At 42.0% G+C, this 24028-nt stretch overlaps 1 protein-coding gene across 5 annotated transcripts; it reads left to right on the top strand.

Annotated features, from left to right (window-relative positions):
• Positions 1-20: 20 nt before the first annotated feature.
• Positions 21-23678, top strand: LOC123507245 (pseudouridylate synthase 7 homolog). 5 transcript variants are annotated; one of them, XM_045259997.1, is made up of 17 exons: positions 21-233; positions 9313-9773; positions 11125-11219; positions 11401-11895; positions 12409-12570; positions 14880-15000; positions 15411-15489; positions 15958-16085; positions 16224-16377; positions 17070-17267; positions 17845-17992; positions 18306-18448; positions 18593-18745; positions 19110-19228; positions 19914-20068; positions 20795-20895; positions 21292-23678. In XM_045259997.1, exons 1-17 carry the CDS (start codon positions 36-38, stop codon positions 21613-21615), a joined length of 3234 nt encoding a protein of 1077 aa, XP_045115932.1. In that variant the 5' UTR covers positions 21-35; the 3' UTR covers positions 21616-23678. The 5 variants fall into 5 exon arrangements, with proteins under 5 accessions (XP_045115932.1, XP_045115934.1, XP_045115933.1 ...); XM_045259999.1 differs by having other exon boundaries at positions 18306-18361; XM_045259998.1 differs by having other exon boundaries at positions 12409-12561.
• Positions 23679-24028: the final 350 nt, after the last annotated feature.

Here is a 24028-nt window from a genome sequence, read left to right on the forward strand (position 1 = left end):
TAAATGTGAAATGAGTGGTTGGCGAGGGCGAAGCCATGGGTGGTGTGAGGGTGGGGACAGGTTGTTGTGTGTGGCGGCGGCAGGCTGAGGCAGCAGGCGGGCAGCGGCAGGCAGGCCAGGCAGGCGGCGTGAGGCGTGTGTCTGCTCAGTCCGCTGGCTGCTTATCAACAACATCGCCACTTTCAACACACTCAACATCCTGCCCCATGCCGTCCAGCAGTGACATGGACAAGGTGAGTGCAGTGTCGTGGCGTGGAGTGACGGGGTGAGGGAAAGCCGTAGCCACTGTAATGCTGCCAGGGTCCCTGACTGACTTTTACTCCACGCAATCCAACCATAACGTTTACAGCAGTTTTAGACTTCGAACTTTAAACTCGAAGCAGCAACATTGCACTGAGGAGGTGTGGCTGCGGACAGTAGTGTGCGTGCGTCCCCCGGTGTGTGATGCCTTGGGTCCATCAAGACCGAGCTACCTCCGCACCAGGAACTGACGCAATGTTCTCTGTTTTGCGATAGTTACAGAGAGAGAAAGCACCCTAGCATGTTGCAGTGAGGCAGATCAGGTATGATGGCAGATGACTTCTCTGTCTTCTCCACATGTAGCCCCCAGTGGCCAAACATTTTAGAGTACTGCATAATTTTAAGTCATGTTTACCTATGAATGGATAGTGGGGAAATAAGAAGTAGCTTCTTGTGGTGATCCCCACCTCTAAGACCTGTCAGCCTCATGCCCCAAACCCAAGTGTCTATCATACCGTGCTTTAAAAGTGGCTATTGATGGGGCAGTTACCACACTGTCTGGGAGCTTGTTCCAGGGGTCTATAGCTCTAAGGGCAAACCAGTTCCCTTTCATGGTGGTACGCCAGTGGTCTGGTTTGCCCAGCTTGTAAGAGTGGCCCTCAGTTGGCTGGTACTGAGCTGAAAGAATTTGGTGAAGGGGATGTCCTCGTAGCCATGCAGGAGCTTGAAGGTCTGGATCATGTCCCCCCTCACTCTTCTCTCTTGTAGCGTCTGAAGGCCGAGGTGCTTGCATCGTTCTTCGTATGGCAGCTGGGCAATGCCTGGCACCAGCTTTGTTGCCCTTCTCTGGACCCTCTCTAAGGCCTGGATGTCCTTTACCAGGTATGGGGACCAAGACTGGGCCCCGTAGTCCAAGATGGGTCGGACTAGAGAGAGGTAGAGCTGTTGCAAGATGGTCTTATCCAGTACACTGAAGTTGCACTTGATGATGCCCAGTCTGCCATTTGCTTTAGCAGCCACCATTGCCACATGGCTAGAGGACTTTAGGGTGTTTGCCACCATAATGCCAAGGTCCTTTTCCTGGTCCGACTCCTCCAACCTGACGCCATTCAGCTGGTACTCTGCGTGGTGTACATTGTGGCCTATGTGCATGGTCTTGCATTTGCTTGTGTTGAAGGTGAGCAGCCACTTTGCGCTCCACTCTTCCAGACGTTTCATGTCACGCTGAAGGGCCTCCACGTCGTCTCTGTCCTTCAACACTCTGTACACTTTGGCGTCGTCAGCAAATAGACTCACTGTCGACTCGAGGTTGAAGACAATGTCGTCAATGTAGACCAGGAAAAGGGCTGGCCCGAGCACAGACCCCTGTGGCACTCCACTCAACACTGGTAACCACCCAGAACTCTCCTTTCTAATGCAGACCTGGTGAGTCCTGTTTGCAAGGAAACCCCTGATCCAACTCAGGACGTCCCCAGCTATTCCTGAGCCTCCTAGCTTTGCCATCAACCTTTCGTGGGGGACCCTGCCAAAGGCTTTCTCGCAATCTAGGTAGTTCATGTCCACACCGTGTCCACCGTCCACTGCGTTGACCAGGTCATCCAAATAGCACAACAAGTTGGTAAGGCAGCTCCTGTTTTTTCTGAATCCATGCTATGCATCAGTTATCTGGGCGTTGTCTGTGAGGTGCTGTACAATTCTTTCCCTGATGATTTTTTCCATGATTTTGGACACTATGCTAGTCAAAGAGACTGGCCGGTAGTTCAGTGGGTCGGTCTTTGGGCCTTTCTTATGTATGGGCGAGATGTTGGCCCTCCTCCAGTCAAGTGGAACATCACCAGTCCTAATAGATGAAGTAAAAATTTTCAGCAGGGGAACACAAAGTATGTCAGCACACTGTCTCAGTACAAAAGCAGATATCCCGTCAGGTCCTGGGGCCTTGCTCTTGTCTAGTTCTGCAAACTTTTTCTCAACCTCATTCCTTGTCATGGTGATAGTGTGTAGCTGAACACCTTGGAACACTTGACTTGGAGTTGGAATGTTGAGGCTTGTGTCCTCTCTTATAAACACAGTGTTGAAGGCTTTGTTCATCTCCACTGCCATTCCTCTATCGTCTTCTATGACCTCTCCATTGCCATTTTTCAGTTTAGTTATGCGGTCCTTTGCTGTGGTTTTTTAACGTACATATGCCCAAAAAATGCTTAGTGTTGCTAGCTGCATTATTTGCCACCTTTCTCTCATACTTGTATTTCGCCTTTCGTGTTGCCACTGTTGCAGCGTTCCTTGCTTGGTTGTACTGTTGACGGTTCCTGATGGTCTTATTGGCTCTGTACGCGTTCCATTTTTCCTGTTTGGTTCTTATCACATGACTTATTAAACCTCTCTCACTGTATTCTCTTATTTGATGGGCCCTTGCCCACCACCTACAGAGTAGAGGTCTAGAGCTAACAAACGCTCTTTGTAGGACAGTCCAGTCATTCCGTCTGTGTTGAGTCCACAACCTCTGAACACTTTCTAGCATCTTTAGGTCTCCAAGATAACATGTGTTCCATAGCACGAACAGTATTCTAGTAGTGGTCTTACATGTGTAATAAACAGATTTAGCATAAAATTCTGTGATCTACAAATAGTTGCTTTTAGTAAATTTGCTGCCAGACCTGCAGCCTTATTAACTGTAGTTTTTATGTGCATGTGGAAGGGTAAAGAAGTGTCAACCATTACACCAAGATCCTTTTGGGCATTAACCTTTTGTATATCTGTACTATTGAGTGAGTAGGTGTTATATGGAAAATATATATTGCTCTGGAAAAGTGCCTCTGTTGAATCTCAGTGTGACACACTTATCTATATTTAAAGAAAGCCCCCAGGAGTTTGATATTCTATATATAGAGTTAGATATGTCAACAACTGTGTGGGTGAGCGGCAAGTTACGAATGGGCAGATAAATCTTTAGATCGTCAGCAAATATTTTGCAATCACTCTTTATGTAAGACGGTAAGTGGTTTACATAGATAATAAAAAGTAAAGGACCGAGAACTGAACCCTGCTATTAGCTTTAATTGTTGTCTGTACTTGTGACAGTTTCCCAAAACTAAATTGCTAGCACACCAAAGGATTTAAGACTGAGAGAGAGAACACTCGGCACAATGGAAGTAAACTGTAGCTTTGCAACTCCAACTCCCCTCGAGACTTCTGGTATCTGGCCAAAAAACATCACCAATAACTTTAGTTCTCCATCTTTCCCTCCTTTATTTCATTCTGATGACACCACTGCCATCACATTTGTCTCTAGCTGAACTCTTCTGTCAAATCTTTGCTAACAACTCTACCTTGGATGATTCTGGGCTTGCCCCTCCCTCTCCTTCTCCCTCTGACTGGCTTGCCCCTCCCTCTCCTTCTCCCTCTGACTATTTCATGCCTTCAATTAAAATTTTTTGTAATGATGTTTTCCATGCCCTCGCTCTCCTAATCCCTCAGAAAGCTTATGGACCTGATAGAGTCCCTCCTATTGTTCTCAAAAACTGTACTTCCATGCTTGCACCTTGCCTGGCCAAACTCTCAACTCTGTCTATCAACTTTTACTTTTCCTTCTCATTGGAAGTTTACCTACATTCAGCCTGTTCCTAAAATGGATGACCGTTCTAATCTTTGAAACTACTGCCCTATAGCTTTAATCTCTTGCTTGTCTAAAGCTTTTGAATCTGTCCTCAGTAAGAAGATTCTGAAACATCTGTCACTTTGCAATATTTTATCTGATTGCCTGTATGGCTTCCAGCAAGGCTGCTCTACTTGTGATCTTCTGGCTTTCTTTACTGAGTCTTGGTTATCTTCTTTTAGAGATTTTGGCGAAACTTTTGCTGATGCATTAGACGTGTCAAAAGCTTTTAAGGGGACCGTCCGGTTAGGCTTTCAAAAAAAAAAAATAAAGAGGTATGAGAGTAATTTTTTTCACTGATAGATGACTATTACCCGATGTTAGTGTAGTAGTTACAAACGAATCGAACCATAAATAACTGCATGAAAAATAAAAAATCTATATTTTTCCTATAAACTTTGTCACTGGAGGGCAGATTTAAATTTTGCCAGTACAAATATAAAGTATGTGGTATAACAAAACTTTCCATCTCATAGAATTTTGAATTTTCTGTTTTGATAAACATTATGAATATTTTTATTTATTTTTTTTTTATTATTATTATTTATTTATTTATTTTATTTATTTATTTATTTTTTATTTTTTTTATTTTTTTTTTTTTGTATAAAATTACATTGCGGCACAGAAAATACATTTTTCCAAATTCTATGGTATGGAAATGTAGCAGCTTCATTGAGCTTCAAAATGATACCTCTAAATTGAAAATCTGTTGAGAAATGTGGGAGAAGATACAATTTGAATGATAAAAAAATGAAAACTGAGAAAAGGGCAAAAAACCCCAGTGGTGTCATCCTCTATGACCCTATACATTTATTTGTGTTGGATATTTCGTGCTCATACACCACCATGTGCATCATATATGTTTTTTAGGCACGTTTAGAATATTCTGTAAGACTCATATGGCACCTGGCCCCCCTATAATGACTGTAGGTATTAGTCGCTCGAAGGAGAGGGTGTCTCCCATCCGTGCATGGTCGGTACAACTTGTAATTTTCCTTCCACTGTTTGTTTTAGACATTGTAAAGCAAGAAAAAGCAAATAAAATAGGATGGATTGTGGCTTGCAAGGCATGAAACAACTGGCGAGATACTCAATAGTACATCCTCCTCCCATCGCAGTCACATGGACACTGAAATGGAAGGGGAGAGGGTGTGTTCCTGTATACGCCATAGTACAGGTAACCCCTGTTTAACGAAGGGGTTACGTTCCTAAAAAAACCTTTGTTAAGCGAACCGATTATAACAAGCTTAACCCCTGACTTGAACTTCCATTGAGAGTAAACAAAGCAAGAGTGCATCATAGTACAGTGAAAGGTTTAATGAAAGTAAAAATTATGAAGTTAAACATTTAGGCATTAATTTAAGTCATTATAATGTACACTAATGTATGTATGTACGTAACTTTATAATGTTGATGATCTTAAATTTATGAAAAGAGGGAGAGTGAAATGAGAAAGACACTAACCGGCAACCTGTGGAATGTAAACAAAGGACGTATCATTGTACTGCATACAAAACTTATGTACCACATTTCCACAAGGCTTTCCATTTTATCCATTGCAGAGTCACAAGTTCAGGTGGTTCTTTTAGCTTGCAAGGAAGATACGGTCTCACCAGCCTTTTTAATAGAGTCTGCTGACTTGAAAATAGTAGAGATAGAAGATGGAGTCAAGATGGTGGCGAGCAATGCAATTAGTTTTCTCGCTTTTCTCATGTCTGTGAATAATATTCAGCTTCACTTCGAGAGTAAGAGACTTCCTGGTCTTCTTAGCAATGCTAGGCAACATTGCAGGGCGTTTTGGTGGTAAGTTGAGCGAGGGAAGACGAGCTGCTGCTGATGCTGTTATTGTTTTGAACAGGGGGAGTGAGTGGTGCGCGTGTTGTCCACGAGAGGCACTGCTGTATTGAAAAGCCTGTTGGCTTGCGTGATACGGCAGGGCTTTCAAACTTGGAAAAAATTACCTAGATAAAACTTCGTTAAAGTGAGTTTGGTGTTCGTTAAACTAGCAGATGGTAGTAAAATTAAACCTTCGTTGTAGCAGAATTTCGTTGTGTGAACCTTCGTTAAGCGGGGGTTGCCTGTACTGAGTTGCCAGCGCCCACATTTCCTTACCAAAGAAACCACTTTTCATGGCTTTTTCTGTGCTTATTATCATTATTTATGGTACAACGAGTGGGGGGGGGGGAAGCCCCAGGCTGCGGTGGGCGTGGCAGGGGCCCTTTGAAATTTAAATACCCAACGTACTTTAGGGTATTTCCCAAAATATTCCATCACTATGTTGCCAAATGTTTGGGGATGCTCTGGTGGTATTTTGGGGATTTTTTATATTTTTCAGATTTTTCTGTACCATGGCCACCGGATGATCTCCTTAATAGTCTGGCTCATAGCTTTGATTTCAAAACTGGCCTCACAGAGTTTCTATCCGTCTCTCTGCAACTTTATCTCAAGTTTCCTCTCCAACTGTTGTATTGCTGCTGTGGTAGATGGCCACTGTTCTTCTCCTAAAGCTATTAACAGTAGTGTTCCTTTGGGTTCTGTCGTGTCACCCACTCTCTTTTTATTACAGTAAGTCCTCATTATACGGTACATATGCGTTCCTGAAAACCTTACCGCATATTGAATTTACCATATACCGAACCCATTATAACATGTAATAATAGGGAATGCGTTCCAGCACGTCGAAAGTCACTCCTACAGAAATAAAAATACATAAAAATAATCATTAAAAAAAAAAAAAAAAGTGAAGTACTGCACAAAAGAAATAAACAAAATGTTTTTTTTATTTACCATTCAATCGCCATGTATTCTATCAGATGATGTTCTTCCCGAGGCTAAGGGACAGTAGGGATTTCAGCCCTTACTTATCTTCCGCTGAGTGGGCAGACGAGGATAAGACGTCGTCGTCTGCACTGTCGGAAGCAGATGTAGAAGGGCCAGCTGTAGCAGGGTCGGCACGTTTCAATGGTTTGAAGACAGAGAATATTGAGGAAGGGCCAGCTGTAGCAGGATGGCAGGTGTGACAAGGACGGCATGTCTGACTGGCTTGAAGAACGAGTAGATGGAGGACTGTTTAGTTTTTCTTGTTTTTTCATCATAGATTTCTTGATAAATCTTGACACTTTTCTCTATGTCATGAGCCACTTTGCTTCTCCTGACAGAATTTGGGTCACGTTCCTTCAGAGTTCAGAGTTTTCAGAGCTTTTTCGATACCACCGAGACATTCTCTAAGAGTTTTGATGTCCAGGCCACGCACAGGTTCTTCTTCCTCGTCTCCCTCTTTTTCTGCCTCCTGTGATGCCTTGTCTAGCTCTATAAGTTCATCATTTGAGAGAGATTCAGCATGGCTTTCCAAAAGATCTTGAACATCATCATCATCAACTTCATCGAAGCCAGCCCTATGGCACAGATTTACTATGTCATTTCTGATCGCACCGATGTCGTCTTCAGCGAAGCCTGGGAAGTCATGCGCACATTCTGGCCATACTTTATTCCACGCCAAGTTCATGGTAGACGTCTTCACTTCGTCCCAAGATGACTTGATGTTATCTAAGGCGTGCTTGATGTTATACGACTTCCACCATTCACTGATAGTGTGCTTGCCAGGCCCATCTGTGTCCTTTATCAGTTGCTGCATGGTTCGCCTCTGATAGTAGGCTTTAAATGTTTGCCATGATTACTATGAATATATTTGTGCTTACAATAGACCATTTAATATTCCATTTATTCATCTAATTAGTAATGCATGTAAGTAATATGTAATGCAGGGAAGGGAAAGAGATAAGAGGCTCCAAGGGTGGTCAAGTTAAAGTCAGTACTGTGAGTGGCGGGGAGGTGTGGTGTGGATGACGTCATCACCCCTGCTCCCCCGCGCTGGGCCCTCTCGGATGACATGAGCGGATACCGTATCTGTGAATTTTTCTTACCATATATCGAATCGAGGGTAGTAATATCCAAATACTGTAACTGTGAATTTACCGGATAAAGAACTACCATATAACGAGGACTTACTGTATTTATTAATGATCTTGCCTTATCCACTTCTGTGTTGATGATACCACCCTACATCTTTCCACTTTTTTCAGAGACAACCAACCCTTCAGGAAGTCAACAGATTATGCAGGGATGCCACAGAATGCCTGACTTCTGATCTTTCTGAGATTTCTGATTGGGACAGAGAAAACTTAGTAGTGTTCAATGCCTCAAAAACTCAATTCCTCCATCTATCAACTTGACACAGCCTTACAGACAACTGTCTCCTCTTCTTCAATGACACTCAGTTGTCCCTCCTCTTCTACACTGAATATCCTGTCTGTCTTTTACTCATAATCTAAACTGGGAACTTGACATCTCACCTTTTGCTAAAACAGCTTCTATGAAGTTAGGCGTTCTGAGGCATCTCCACCAGTTTTTCTCAGCCCTCTAACTGCTAACTCTGTACAAAAGCCTTATCTGTCCCTGTATGAGGTATTCTTTGCATGGTTGGGGGGGAGGGGGTTCCACTCATACAGTTTTATTTTATAGGGTGGAATCAAAAGCTTTTTTGTCTCATCAACTTCCCTCCTCTGACTGACTGTCTTCAGCCTCTTTCTCACTGCTGGAATGTTGCATCTCTTGTCATCTTTTTTACCACTATTTTCATGGTAACTGCTCTTCTGATCTTGCTAACTGCATGCCTCCCCTCCTCCTTCGGCCTCGCTTCACATGGCTTTCTTCTTCCTCTTTTTTTTATACCATGTGGGCTTTTCACGGGAATTTGTGGGCTAAAGGGGATACTTTTTTGGGTACCTCCTATCTCAAAGCCCACCCGCTAGAAAACTGTTGCCCCGAGTGAGGAAGCCCAACTTACACTCGGATCGTGGACAGGATTCGAACCCGTGCACTTGGAGACCCCTCGGACCCCAAAGCTTGCATGGTTCCACTGTACCATGGCGGCCCCGGCATCACTTCACATGGCTTTCTTCTTCCTCTCATCCCTATTCTGTCCATCTCTCTAATGCAAGAGTTAACCAGTATTTTCAATCTTTCATACCTTTCTCTGGTAAACTCTGGAACTCCCTGCCTGCTTCTGTATTTCCAACATACGACTTGACTTCATTTAAGAGGGAGGTTTCAAGATAATTGTCCTTGTCTTTTGGCTAACTCTATTGAACCCCTATGGGGACTGGCAACCAAATGGGCCTTTTTTATTCCCTCAGCTTTTCCCTCTTACATAAACAAAAAGAAAAAAAGGTCAGGTAACTTCAAGAAATAAAACTTAATAAGGTTGTTTGACAGACTTGAACTGAAAACCAAATTAACTATTTAAAGAATTCCAAATGTCATGTTCATTTCATCAAGTATATGAATTGAACATGGCAATTCTATGACATACTTCAAGATAAAATAAGTATGTAATAATTGATTCTTTCTTCTTTGCACAGATGGAAGGAGTGGAAGCAATGGATTCAGTGTCACAGGGAATGGAGGCAGTAACACAGGATGATGTGGTAGAAGGTACTGCATCTAATGTGAAGACAGATGGCGAAGCTGTTGCTGTCAGTGTGAAGGCAGAAGGCAAAGATAGTGAATCCAGTGTGAAGGCAGAAGGCAAAGATAGTGAACCGAGTGTGAAGGCAGAAGGTGATGCTAGTGAAGCCAGCATGAAGGCAGAAGGTGGAGATGAGACATCCTCAGAAAACACGGACAACCCAGCTTCCTCAACACACACCATCACAAAGGAGGTGGATGAAGAGAAAGGTGATGGGGAAGGAAAAGAGGAAGATGTGGATGGAGCAACCAAGAAAGATGCCAAGTCAGAACCAAGGAAATCTGTTGAAAAGAATGTGGGCATCACAGAGTACGCTGGTGATCATGCTGGCTTCTTTGGCATCATTAAACAGAGGTGAGAGGTTGGTCTAAGTATAATGGCAAACTTCAGTCAGTGCTTGCTTCTTCAACACACACACACACACACACACACACACACACACACACACAGCCCGGTAACTCAGTGGTTAGAGCGCTGGCTTCACAAGCAAGATGACCGGGGTTCGATTCCCCGGCCGGGTGGAGATATTTGGGTGTGTCTCCTTTCACGTGTAGCCCCTGTTCACCTAGCAGTGAGTAGGTACGGGATGTAAATCGAGGAGTTGTGACCTTGTTGTCCCGGTGTGTGGTGTGTGCCTGGTCTCAGGCCTATCTGAAGATCGGAAATAATGAGCTCTGAGCTCGTTCCGTAGGGTAACGTCTGGCTGTCTCGTCAGAGACTGCAGCAGATCAAACAGTGAATTACACACACACACACACACACACACACACACACACACACACACACACACACACACACACACACACACACACACACACACACACACACACACACACACACACACACACACACACACACACACACACACACACACACACACACACACACACACACACACTCACTCACAGAAGCTCACCAATACACAGCATGTACAAGTCTTTCATTGCATGTTTCCTGGCAAAATGTATGAACTTGGGAGCCAACAATCCCTTACCCTCCCTAGCTGCTAGAGACATAATTGTACAATCCTGAGAGTTCTGCCACGTTGCAGAATCTCACAAAGCATCTTTGTTACCAGGCAGAATGCAGAGCTAAAGGACTACTGGTGTCATTCAAACATCAATGTTCAGATGAAATGTGATTGTTTCTTTCTGAGACATATCTACGTTTACAAGGTTACTTGGTATAATTTCACTGATTCTTAATTTAGAAAATAGTAAGAAACTTTGTATACATTGTTGTCAAATGCTAATGCCTGGTATCATGCTTTTAATGTCTTAATACCAGATGATTGTGATTTTGTTTGATTTTTTTTAAGTTGCTTGCACCACATATACCTTTCTTTGATCATGCATTCCACGGCCCTGTTGCGCTATTTGGAAAACATTATTTCTGCACATATTTACTTATTACTTCTTTGTTTGGTTTGAATTCCCTGCTCAAGGTATCACTTTAATTTTATTAAACTTGTAACCAATAATCATGTTTTCCTTTTTTTCCTTTTCAAAGTTTAGTAATCACATCTCTAATCACCCCTCAACTTTGATTTTGAAGGCTTGTTACCCATTTCATAGCTGCTCTTTTGTATTTTGTATTTCATTTTCCTTAAAATAGATTTTACACCTATGCTGCATATTCCAGTGTGGGTCAGATAAAATATGTCATTGTTTTGTGTACCATATCACCATATATATGTGTTCAACAGGTATTGTGACTTCATAGTAAATGAAGTGAACAGTGGTGGTGAGATTGTCTGCATCACCGAGCAGATGGTTCCTCACGAGCCAGAGGAAATTCCATGTAAGTCTTGAGATACTGACAGACTTTTTGCATATCTCCTTTCATTAGTGAGATGAGCACAATAACTGCTACACTAGACTGTGACTAAAGCACAGGTTTGGCCTTAGGGGCAGTCGAGGATAAATGAGATCACATTCAATTTGCTACTGCCTCACTTCACAAAATTAATTTCTTTTCCCAGGTGAGCCTGTTGATCTTCCTCCAGAACTTACCCCAGAGAAGATTAAAGAGCTGAACAAATTGGCTGGTGTGAGGGAACCTCTCAGGCTGTCCCGAGTGCCCCCACCATCCCTGGGGTCCGAGGCGACAGGGGGAGCTGAAGAGGATGCAGGGAAGGCAGATGAGAGCCTAGACACAGATACAGAGAAGTTATTAGATGACCAAGACACATCCATGAAAGATGAGAATGAGAAGGAAAAGGAATACACATCCATGGAGGAGGAAGGGGAGAAAGAATATGAGGAAAAAGAGAAAATGGAGGAACATGAGGATGATGATGATGATGAAGAGGATCATGAGGATGAGGAGGAAGAGCACATGCAGGATGAAGATGATGAAGCAGGTATGAAGGAAAAGGGTGAGGAGTCTGAAACACAAGCCAAGGACAGTGACCAGAAGGAGAGGACAGAGAGAGAAAACGGAGAAAGTGTCAAACCCAAGACTTCCCCTAAACCTCGTGAGTCTCCCAAATTGTTGCTGCTCACTCTCTTGGTCATGCTGCTGATAATTCACTCTATTGATGCTTACTGTTTCTTGCTCTAGGACAAAAGGGATCCTATAATTTTTCTAAAGCATGGGGGGAGCTGGAGCTGTGTATAGGAAGCCAGTGAGTCTACACAGGGCAGTTATTATATAGTACATACTTATAACCAGGCTTTATATTTGTCTATCAAATGTTTAATTTTATCATAAACTTATCCAAGTAACTCTGCATCAATGTAACTGAATCTACTCCATTCATCTTCTAATCCTATGATTAGGCTTGTCTTTGTCTTTTTAAATCTGTATCATACTTGAGCTCATTTTTTTTATCATATTGTGATTTCTAAGCCTAAAAACCTTGTCCATGTCTATGCCATTGAATAGCATGAAATGTGGTCTCAGCTTTCATATTTTATTATTATTTGAATGATAGAAACTTAGAAAGTGCAAGGTTGGTTGGTAAAACAGAGCACCATCTTTCCATTAGGTGCTCACGAGGTGCTGATCAATGTAGACAAGATAGACAAGGAAGGTCGCACAGCTATCCACCGTGCAGTGAAGGCCAAATACCGCACGGTGGACAGTGTGTACCGAGAGCTGCCAGATGGGAGCCGCTACATCGTGGTGCGCAGAAAGAAAGGTGAGTCAGGTACAGTACAAATTGCTCTGTTTTGTTTCTTGCATGTGTGCTGTGTTCAGAAGATTAAGAGAAAGAAGGATGTTAAAGTTTTTGCACAAATGTGTTAATCCTAGAGCACAAACCCTAAATTTTTGTCACGTAAATACAAACCACAGGAGAATTTTCCCGGTATTGAAAAATATAAAGAAAATACTTGACATTAATTTTTTTTATTGTAGAACTTAGATTGAAATTATAACCTTTCTTCCTCAGTTTGAGTCACAATTAACCTATTTTGTAATTTAGGTTAATGTTCTCATACAGTAAAAATAAATAATCATAAAAAAGAAGACACTGGTGCAAAACACTTTTCCTTTGGTGTGAAGCTGTAGAGATCATTTGAGGTTAACTTATCTGCATCCAACCTGTCTACCTCCACTAACAATTGTATGGGAGACACATAAAAAAAGGGGGGGCTTTTTTTTTTTTTTTTTTTTTTTATTTTATTTTTTTATTATTTTTTTCCTTCCTATTTTTTACCAAGGCTAATGTGGTGTAAATTATGCCAAAACATCACATGTACATTACTGTACTGTTTGCTATGTTGTGCCTTTATATACAGTCATCACAGACCGGTTACAGGTGACAAGGGCACTTAGGATTGGCATAGTACTTGTTGCACCTGTGCCGGATCTTTTTTTCTAACCTGATATGGCTATCAGAAAAGCACACCAAAGAGGACTTCTTGTCAGCAAGTGATGTGATTAGAGACCCTACATCAGTGTCCAGTGACGAGAGCTCATGGTGAATGTTGAATGGCAAGGAAGGAGATGACAGCCATCACTGGCATTCCCAAACAATAGCATGTATGTTAGCCTATTCATTGGTTTGCGCGCGCCTTCCATAACGACATTTTCACTGCTAATTATGTATGTATTTACTCATGTGGCATTCGGCATCTCATCAAAGATTGTTGTTCACTGACCAGGCTTGAGACCGATCCAAAATATTAGTCTGTTGCTCATCTGTAAAAAAAAAAAAAAAAAAAAAAAAATTATAGAAATCACTAAATCCTCCCTGAAAAGAAAGAAAACAAAACATGCATAATGTTTCACAAAATACTATGTAAAAAGAAACTTTAGGAGATTTCCACCCAATTCTTAAATCACCCAGTAATGCAAACCGAGGGAGAATTCTACCCAAAATGCCTATTATAAGAAAGTTCCGCGGAGCAACAGAGACCACAAAGTCAACATTTACCACGTCCTACAAAGCCCTGCAGCTATATGGAACAACAGTACTGTATAGCGCTGGCACATATGTGAATCATGAAATCACCTAAAGTGGCTGGGAGAAATTCCCCTGGGGTTTGTGTTCCAGAGTTAATTAAGTAAAGGTATGTTTAGAAAAAAAAAAGGAAGAGCATCACTGGATAAAGAAATTAATAGCCCCTTTGTTCATTTGAGGAAGTGGTGAAGTAGCTCCTCAGGAGGTAATTCCCCTTATATACTCTTTAGTTTTCCTTCACAGTCTATAGAAAACACATATGTACACTCTAAGTACCTTTGTTTGGGAACTTTTGTGCAACTACAGTAATCCCCCGCACTTGGCGAATCTCAGCTTGGTGAAATTAACTTTTGGCGGTAGGGTGGTTATGGACCACCGAGTGCACACTTGGCAATTTGAATTCAAACTTGGCGATCCCCTGGCAGCTGCACAGCAAACCACGCGGCTCCCCGTTGACGTCAGACCTCTCTCTAAACCTATCAGAACACAGTGTGAGACTCCCTTTCAGCCATTTTGTTTGTGCTACCCTCTGTTCTGCTAGCGTGGGAACAAATTCTAGCGATTTACCGCCAACATGGCCACTACCAGCGCAACAGGTGGTACTGGTGGGGGTAAGGACAATGGTGGTGGCGGCAAGGACAAAAGTGGGCGAGGGAAACGGGTAGAAAAACGGGAGTTACAGCCTTTATATCATGTCTTATTAGCTTTATTTATTTTTTATTGTTCTGTTTTGTACATGTGTTCTTATATGTGAAGGCAAAAGATTTTATTTCAGCTCAAAAGATGGTATTTTAGGGGTCAAAAGAGGGAGTTTGGCAATGACCAAAGACTGATTGAGGTATTTTTTAGGCTATTTATGTGGTATAAAGAACTTGTGCTTGGCGAAATTTGCATTTGGCGGTAGTTTTGCCAGACTAATTACTGTGTAATTATCTGTAAAATTAATCCTGTACCCTATCCTCAACGGATGTGCTGGTGGCTTGAGCTGCAGCCTGAAATGAAGTAGGGTTCATGTCCGTCATTGACGGTAATGATGATGACTCCACCCCCAGCAAGTGCAATACGGCGAGACAAGAGCCTATGGCCCAAGGCTCAGATGTATACCACCTTTGTACTCTACAAAGAGAATGTGGACACCATGGAAGCCATCAACCATATTGCCTGGAAGATTAGGTGAGTGCAGCACAGTAGTACACCTGTCACGGCCTGGTGACTGTGTAGGTGCAGAACCTAGTCATGTACTGCATGTACTGGGACTTCTATGTCTTCTTATTGAAATGTAGGATTATTTCCTTCCTAATTAATTATTTCACTACTTTTTGTCAAAATTGTTTTACATGCAGTTTTAATTTGTTGTTTGTTGATAATTAGTATTGTGTAAGAGCTTGTGTGACCATGCATCCCAATATGGATTTTTCAGCATCATTAGTAATACATTACTTGGTGTGGAGGAGCCTTAAGGAATCTAATGAATAATGAAATGTGATTATAGATAAGGCTTATAGTAAAATCTCAAATAGACTTGTATTTCATTGGTATTGCACCTGTTGATGGATGAGGCTGATACAAATGTTGTTTTACAGAGTGAAGCCCAATAACTTTGGCTATGCAGGGACCAAAGACAAGCGAGCAAAGACAAGCCAGCTGGTGTCTGTGAGCCGAGTGAGTCCTTTCTCTGCTTGTGTTGCTCCACACACTCTTTTGTGTGTTGGAATAGCAAGGAATTGGGATTTGTATATGTAGTGTAAATGATTTGTCTTGAGATAGTTATTATTGTTTTCAGTTTATTTATCAGTTGTCTTTGTAGGTAGACTGCATGATGGGTAAGCTGTATTACATTGTCAGTATATTACGATAGAATGCCTCTCAATTGTCTCTTGTCCTAGAGGGTGTCAACAAAAGTGTATTTTGTCAGAAATCTCCTTTACATGCCCCATTTCAGCATTTCTTTCAGTAATGCTGCCCTTCACCTCCATGCATTTATATCAGACTTCATCCTTCTTTCCATCACCCTTCTCTGCATCTCTTCCCTGAGCTTCCCTTCGTCTCCCTCACCACAACCTCTGTGGCCATGGGGCAGCTGAGGCAAGTAGTGTCAGTGTGGTAACCTTGTGTGTGATGTGTGGCCAGGTTCCACCGCACAAGCTGTGGAATGCCACCAGATTCCACAGAGGCATCGAGCTGGGGAACTTCCGCTTCCGACCAACCCCTCAGAAGCTCGGTCAGCTGCGGGGCAACCACTTCAGAATTGTGCTCAGGTAGGATACTCACCTGTGCCCACATTCACATGCCTGCAAGTAATGGGTCTTTGATTGTTCTTCCTTCTGTACTACTTCACATAAGAAACATTCTAAAACTTCAGATTAAATAACAATTTTACATCTTTTATCTGTCAGAGAGGTGAAGGGGGCTGATGAAGTGATCACCTCAGCCATTGAGTCCCTGAAGGTGCGTGGCTTTATCAACTACTACGGCCCACAGAGATTTGGCACCACCAGTATCCCCACACACACCATTGGCAAAGAGCTTCTCAAGAGCAACTGGCAGCAGGTAGAGGAAACTTTGTGATGCTATGGCATTCCTGTAATAATTTTTGTCTTTAGTACTCTCTCTCTCTCTCTCTCTCTCTCTCTCTCTCTCTCTCTCTCTCTCTCTCTCTCTCTCTCTCTCTCTCTCTCTCTCTCTCTCTCTCTCTCTCTCTCTCTCTCTCTCTCTCATCATATGGTAGCTTTTGCATCTATGTTGATAAACCTTCAGGCAATTTTATTTATAGTGGTACCCATATTAGGGCCCATATCACCACCCAAGTGCATCTTTGGCATAACCACCCAAAAGCTGGGTATCATGGTGACATATAGGTTACTTTAAACCACCTAACAAATGGCATAGCTTCAAAGTGGTATGTGGCAGGATTCGAACTTGCGCATGGATGTCTGGCCGTTCCCATGCTCACCACCTTATCCACTATGCCACCGCATCCCTATTTTGTCCTTAATTTGTCTTATCACATTTCTTTCTCCTCTCATATTTCCTTTAACTCCTTCCTTTCCTTACTATATCTTGTTTTTTTTTACTTCCATCCTGCTCTTTCTAAAATATCCCCTTCCCTTGTTGCTTTTTTAACTCCGTCTTCTATTTCATCCTTCAGTTCTTCACTCCCTTATTCACTAGTCTGTCATTTCATCCATGCTCTTTTCTAACTCTATCAGCCTTTTTTAACTCAAGTCTTTTCTCCCCACCAGGCTATCAATCTCATTCTCTTACCACGGGAGAACGACATCCCTGAGCTGAACCGCTGCCGCAAGAAGTGGAAGAAAACGGGAGATGCAGACGCTGCCTTGCGTTCTCTGCCAAAGGGGTGGGAGTCATCTGTGGAAGCTCAGTTGCTCAAGGGTCTGGTGCAGCTCAATAGCAACGACCTCGTGGGAGCTCTTGGCCGGGTGAGGCACTGACTAGAATGGTCTTGGGTGTGTGAAAAAGGAAGCTAATTTGGTGTGGGTCATAAGAACATAATATGAGGGAAGTTGCACAAAGTCATCAAATCTACTTGTAGCAGTCCTTGTTACAACAGCCTTATCTCACTCTGAGCTGGGAGAACAGGGCTGAACTCAGCTTAGTGCCTCTACTGCAGCTAAAAGAGGAGAAAGAAAGGGTTGAAAAACTATAAGGAACCAAGCTGGGTTCAGCCTGACTCCTATGCTGTAAGTAAGGAAAGAAGAAATAAGAATAGAAAATTATGGTATAATACTTCTTACTTTACCTGTATTATTAGTTCAGTGCATATAGAGGACTTTCACAGATGTCTACAAGAAATTTCACTTGGTTACTGTGTTTTGCAGGTCATCCTAAATATCATTAGTTGCTTGCTTTCATCTTTTACTGTTTATAACAGTGACTCTGTATTATGATACTTACAAATTCTTTAAACTCTACATGGAGTGGTGAAGGTTATCATAGTATATAATTGCTTCCTCAGGTTTTGTCATCATTATCAAATTTTAATAATGTTTGCTGCAGATCCCACGGAACACTCGACTGCTGTACCTCCACGCCTACCAGAGTTTTCTTTGGAACACAGTGGCCTCACGTCGTATACAGAAGTATGGGCTGAAAGTGCTGCCAGGGGACATTGTGCGTGTAAAGGACCACACAGTTGTAGAGGAAGGTCAGGCTGCAGTCCTCAGTTTTTCTGGGTTGAAGGAATGATATTTGTGATGGCCATAAGGAAGTGTGCACTTCGTTGAGAAAAATATAACTACAGCCATAGCATTACCATTTGTCTCAGTGAAAATTTGCAATCACTAATAAAACACTTTGGTCATACTTGTCACTGCATCATTCCAACTGGGAGGTCTTTGGTCATTTACAAAAAGAAAAAAAATAGATTATCAACATTATAGTTTATTTTCTCAGAAGATTCAAGTCTACAAAAGATGACGAGAGAATTAACAACTCTGTGTTTCTCCCATCTTCCCCAGAGCTCCCAGTGACGACACCATTTGACACGCAGGGCAGTGGAGGCGAAGGAGAGAAGGTAGGCACTCACTGGTGGAATGAGGAGGTGACCAGAGCTGTGCAGGAGAAGAAGGAGGCATATGCACTGAAGATGCAGACTGAGGGGGTGAGTGAGGAGGAACAGAAAGAACGGCGGAGGAGGTACCAGGAGGCCAAGCAGAGGGCCAAGAAGGTAGTGAGAGAGAGCAAGCGTAAGTCAGAGGAGGAGCTCAGAAAGTATTGGGCCAAGCTCGAGACTCTCCCCCCACAGGCATTGGAGGACGAGAGCAACGATGGCAATGAGTCTGACACGGAGAATGGCACCAAGGAAGATAAGGTGGCTGTAGAGGGAGAAGCATCCACCAAGCCTCCAAACCTCCACTTTCTGACGGAAGAGGAAGCGGAAAAGACAGACATTTGTGAGGTGAGTGTTGGGAGAATCCACTAGTACTTGTCAAATTTTTAATACGCTTATAAAAGAAGGACACACATCAATGCACCATTTTATTTGTAGTTTAGTTGCAGCTTGGCAAGAAGAACTGGTGTTTTGAAAGAGTTGGCTGGATGAAAAGATCAGCATATGTTGAGGTTGTTTAGGCATGTGGAGAGAGAGGAAGACTGTAAGCTGCTAAAGAGAATAATGTTGTCAGATGTGCTTTGTGAAAAGTTAAAAAGAATGACTTAGAGTGGAGAAAATATGCAAAGAGAATAGTATTGAAAGAATGTAGGTGAATGCATATCCAGTGACAGATGGAAGCAGTATGTGGGTAATGCTTTGCACATTTCAGGTCCTGCTGCCACTGCCTGGGTATAATGTTGAGTACCCAAAAAATGAAATGAAGGAATGGTATGAAGAGCTGCTGCAGGCTGATGGACTCTCATTTGATTCCCTAAAACATAGAGTCAAGTGAGCACCTCATGTTATTATTCATGTTGTTCCCTTGATATGTGTGATGAACAAAATGGTGATGATGATTGCTACAAATATAAAGCTAGTACTCATCACAAACTTATTCTCATGATTACTTACTTCTTAATTTATTTCCCCAATTTATGAGGTTTATTTATAATTTTCAACAGATATTACACAACCCAGTGGTGAGTGCAGGAAAATTATTAATCTTTTTAGCTGTTAACCTGGTAGCAAGTGTGGATGAGCTTGGCTAAGCCCTTTGGTGTATGGCTCCAGTTAATGTAGGGCACACTGTAGGAAGTACCCTACATCTGCTATGGTCTCAAGATTGGAATTGATATAGGGTAGGAAACTGTCTCATTATGAAGGTGCAGGAGTAAGGGTAAGTCTGTATATTCTGTTAGGCCTTGCTGTGGATGTATGTGGCCAACTGTGCTGTGCCAGGGTTCCTGAGGTGTAGTGGGTTGGCCTGTGGGAATGTCCATTTCCACTAACAATTTGGATGTTGTGTGGTTTCTTGTCTGGGCCATCCTGTGTGGGTTTGCCAATCTGGTATATAGATAAATAGAATAGAATGATCATGTAATGGCTACAGGAATTAGATCCTTGACCAGAAAAAGACCATTTTAATTTTGTTGTCCTTACTGCCATGACAATGCCTGGTTTTGGTGTACTGCAGAGCATATGCCGTGGGTGGTGTGTACCGGCGGCTCCTGGTGCGTCCTAGCAATGTGGCCGGCACCATCTGTTACTACCGTGACCCCACCAAGCCACTCATCCAGTCTGACATTGACAAACTACGGGGCATTGATATGAAGGACAATGTTTTAACAGGTGAGTGAGGATTGCTGCACCAGAGGCCATTTATACTCTGAAATACTTGTGGCCCCACTTCTACTATTTTCAGACGACTCAGTATAATAGGCCCAGGCTTTCATTTATGGTGCTGCTCTTTGTTGTACTATATCAATCACACTAATCTGGAAATATTAAGGTTTCACCACCTGAGGACATAGAAATTTGGTAACACTGTTGTTTGGTGATCCCTTGACAGTAATTGGCTAAAATACTAATTTGCCAAAGTACCAACATTTCTTTTTAAATGTGCACTGTGATCATAGTGCTTTCTGTTCTAAACCTTTTGCTATGAGATATTTGATTATTTGTACATGTCTAATCCAATATCTTGTAAGTAAAGTTTTTTTTTTCAAAGAATATCAAATCAATTCATAGCTTATTTTAAAAGCAAAGTTGAATGAATGAGCTGATAAACTGGTGAGAGCAATGGTTGGTGACTGTTACTGTGTTCTTGTCATTGAATAGTTGATTACCATGATACGTGGCATTTCAGAATAGGGTTGTAACCAATGTTTGATTTATAAAGTAATGCAATCAAAAGTTATGGTGAATTAATCAGAAGTAACTGGAATTGATCATAGTGAAGGTCCAGACAGCTGGAAACTACTTTGTGGAAGTTTTGGTGGTGCAGCAATGAGATGATGTGGTGCTAGTCTTGCTTGTGGAATGTGGAAAGGAAAACTGCATATCTTTGTCTGACAGAGGGACCCAACAAGGGAGTTATTGTGGAGATGACACTACCATCATCTTCCTATGCCACTGTGGCCCTTAGAGAGTTGCTCAAGATGGAGACGTCCTCACAGGTTAGTGGCAAGATTCTCTTATGTTTGTATTCTTACTTAATTCTATTTGAACAGGATTGAATCAAGCTGGTAGTATCCCATCATTTAAAGTTAATGCTTCATATTCATCTTTGAAGCTATGAATACTCTTTGAACACACAACCTTGTCAGTCATTGCATTCCATTGGCTGATTGCTTTCAGGAAAACTTTTCTCACATCTTTCTTCACTTTTTTATACAATACAATTTCTCGCTGTTTCCTTTAGTATTGATTGTTGTAGTACCACAAAATCTGTGATATCAATCTTTTTCTTTCCTTCTACATATTTAGACATGTTTGTTTGTGTGTTTGTCATGAATGGATGTGTATGTATTTAATAGATTCTTATTCTTACTGTATTCCATTTCTTTCCACAGTTCCAAGCAACCCTGAACACTGTTGAATATACTCCACGCAACAGGGACTTCAGCAGCCGGCGGGGCCGTGGTGGAGGAAGGGAGGATGCAGGGGTGTGGAGAGTCCAGGGCCAGGGCTTCCGAGGCTCCTGGAGGGGTCATGGCGATGGGGGACCATGGCACCAGGGGCGGGGTAGGGGTGGTGACAGAGGAGGATACAGGGGGGGGTTTAGGGGAGGACGTGACTATGGGTGGGGCGGAGGAAGAGGTGGGTGGAGAGGAAGAGGAGAAAAGAGGCCAAGGAGAGGTGGGGACATGTGGAATCCGAAGAGGGGACGGTTCTGATCAGCTGTCTGGTGTGTTTTTGCTGGCTACCTGCGGCTGCTTCTCACTTGGCTCTGGAACCTTGGAGGGGCTACATATTGAAGTTTTTAATTCCACATTTTATTCTAGATACATACAGTTGAATTATGTTTGTAGCATTGACATATTCCTTCCGTAAAATAGAGCTAAGTTTCTCAACAGACACATGTGCTGGCTGGAGTAACACACACCCACACACACATGTACACGTACACGTACATTTCATTCAGAATTGCATCAATGAATGTGTTGCGTAATTAGTCAAACAAAATGTTAGAAGTTTTTAAAATTTAATATTAGCATAGGGCATTCTTTGTGTATTTTTGCATAGGTATGTATGAATGTATAATTGCACATTACCTTGTTTTGTATTTAGGAAATGTCTAATTATGCATATTTCTGGTACAGATTGGTTGAGATGATTAACCCCTAAGCTTCAGGTATGAGCACAACTTTCATTTCCCCAACATGGGAGGTTTTGTGATTAATGCCACGAATTAGGTGTTTTTCATTAATGTCCTGTAAAGGAATTTTAATTAAAAACATTATAGATTATTATCGTGTAGTCACGGCCAATCCTTTTCTCCATGATCTAACAAACTGGTAGCATTTAGGTCTTACCATGTCAAGGATACAGAGTTTGAGAGAGGTGCTACTTTCAGCTGAGACGGTGCACATGTTGTGTGCAGTAACCAACTACAGCTCCTGCCCTGCATAGGGAAGGGGAGGGACTGGCTGCAGCACTGCATCCTTTCATGCATTCAGGCATGGGGAAATCATTCTCACTGTTGACATCTGTCATGATGGTGAGTTATATTCCAGTAAGGGGTGATTGGTACACTAGGATTGCCATTAACTTTTAACACAATATTTTTTCAGCACTATTACATGTCCCCATGATTTTCCCTCTTGACATAAATCCGTAAGTTGTGTGGGCACTTCAGAGAAATTCTAACACTACTCATGGTGAACCTGGATTTGGATAGCTGCACTTTTAGAAGACAACCAGTGTGAAAATTGCTGGGTTTAGTTTTGGGATATTCATATGTTTCAGCCTTATCAGTCATTGAACACTAGTTTTTGTCACTATGAGCATAACTCACTTTGGTTTACTATGGTCATAGTTTTCCCAATGCTTCCCAAGCTCACATGTGAGTGAGTTTGTTGCTGTCATGTAGAACTCTTTCTACCAAGTTCTTGTGAACAAGCAGCTAGTGTAAATAAATAGGTAGCACAAAGGATGGCACTGACAACATGAAGCAAGCAGAAAGAGCAACCATTAGTGTCACCCAAAGCTTAGGGGTTAACACTAACTACACCAGTTGGTGAAGGTGTGCACATCAGGTAAGTGTTCAGTGAGCAGTGCTAGAATGGTGGACTGGACCGGTGAACTGAAGCAGACAGCAGTGTAAGGACTCAACTCGGCTTCCGTCATTAATCAGTAAAGGACAGTGACTCATAATTTTTTAATTGAATCTTGAAAATTTTGTACAAGGTTGGTATGGTCAGTGTTTTTATATCAAGTAAAGAAATTCCCATTTAAAATATGCAGGAGTAACAAGTAATTAAAGCCATCAAGTGTACATCCTTCATTTTAGTCTTGGACTCTGTAAAGTACAAGTTGAATGATCTTAATGTCCTGACTTAGATCCATTCCATATAACCTGCATTTATATTTGTTTATTTCATGTATTTCATTATTTTCATAGCTACACAAGCCATTTATTCATGCGACAAACTGGAGCAGTACTGAATGGATACCACATAGCTTGACATGTTAAGATGTCCAAGAAAATTCCATGTGGTTTTGCTTTGCAGGCTTGACCTAAGACAAAAAATGGTGCTAAAGCTCATTTTTCAATGGGTATTTTGTAGATTCTTAGTTCTTGAAGTTTAGTAGCTAAGAACACTTGGCAAAATACTGTATGTTTTGTCTTCAACACTTTGTACTACATAAGGTAATACTGTAACAATTTTGATGTATCACTCATTATAGACTGTAAGTGCTCCTCAAAATGAAGCTATAAATGGAGTGGTTTCAGAAACCTGGTGTTTTCTAATGCTTTCCTTAACAATTTGAGAAATGGAAACAAAATATTCAACAATGATTTGTGAATATGTGCATGCATCCATGCACACATGTGTGAAAGAGAAGTCATTACTACTGATGATTATACACCCAGTTCTCCTTTAAGGGAGGTGGTGGTGTAGTGGATAAGGTGGTGAGCGTGGGATCAGGCAGACATCCACAATCCCACTGCTTTGAAGCTATGCCATTTGTCGAGTGGTTTAAAGTTACCTACATATCACTATAATACCCAGGTTCTAGGTGATTACACTAAAGATGCACTTGGGTGACGATATGGGCCCTAATATGGGTACCACTATACATAAA

This window comes from Portunus trituberculatus, chromosome 21 (assembly GCF_017591435.1).
Source record: "Portunus trituberculatus isolate SZX2019 chromosome 21, ASM1759143v1, whole genome shotgun sequence".
NCBI lineage: Eukaryota > Metazoa > Arthropoda > Malacostraca > Decapoda > Portunidae > Portunus > Portunus trituberculatus.

Bases quoted from the DNA above. Each gene is read 5' to 3' on its own strand.
- LOC123507245 (XM_045259995.1), top strand. From the start codon at position 36: ATGGGTGGTGTGAGGGTGGGGACAGGTTGTTGTGTGTGGCGGCGGCAG. The intron at 11,896-12,408 runs GTGAGTCTCCCA...TCTTTCCATTAG, and splicing joins CAAGACTTCCCCTAAACCTC to GTGCTCACGAGGTGCTGATC. The intron at 16,378-17,069 runs GTAGAGGAAACT...TCTCCCCACCAG, and splicing joins TCAAGAGCAACTGGCAGCAG to GCTATCAATCTCATTCTCTT.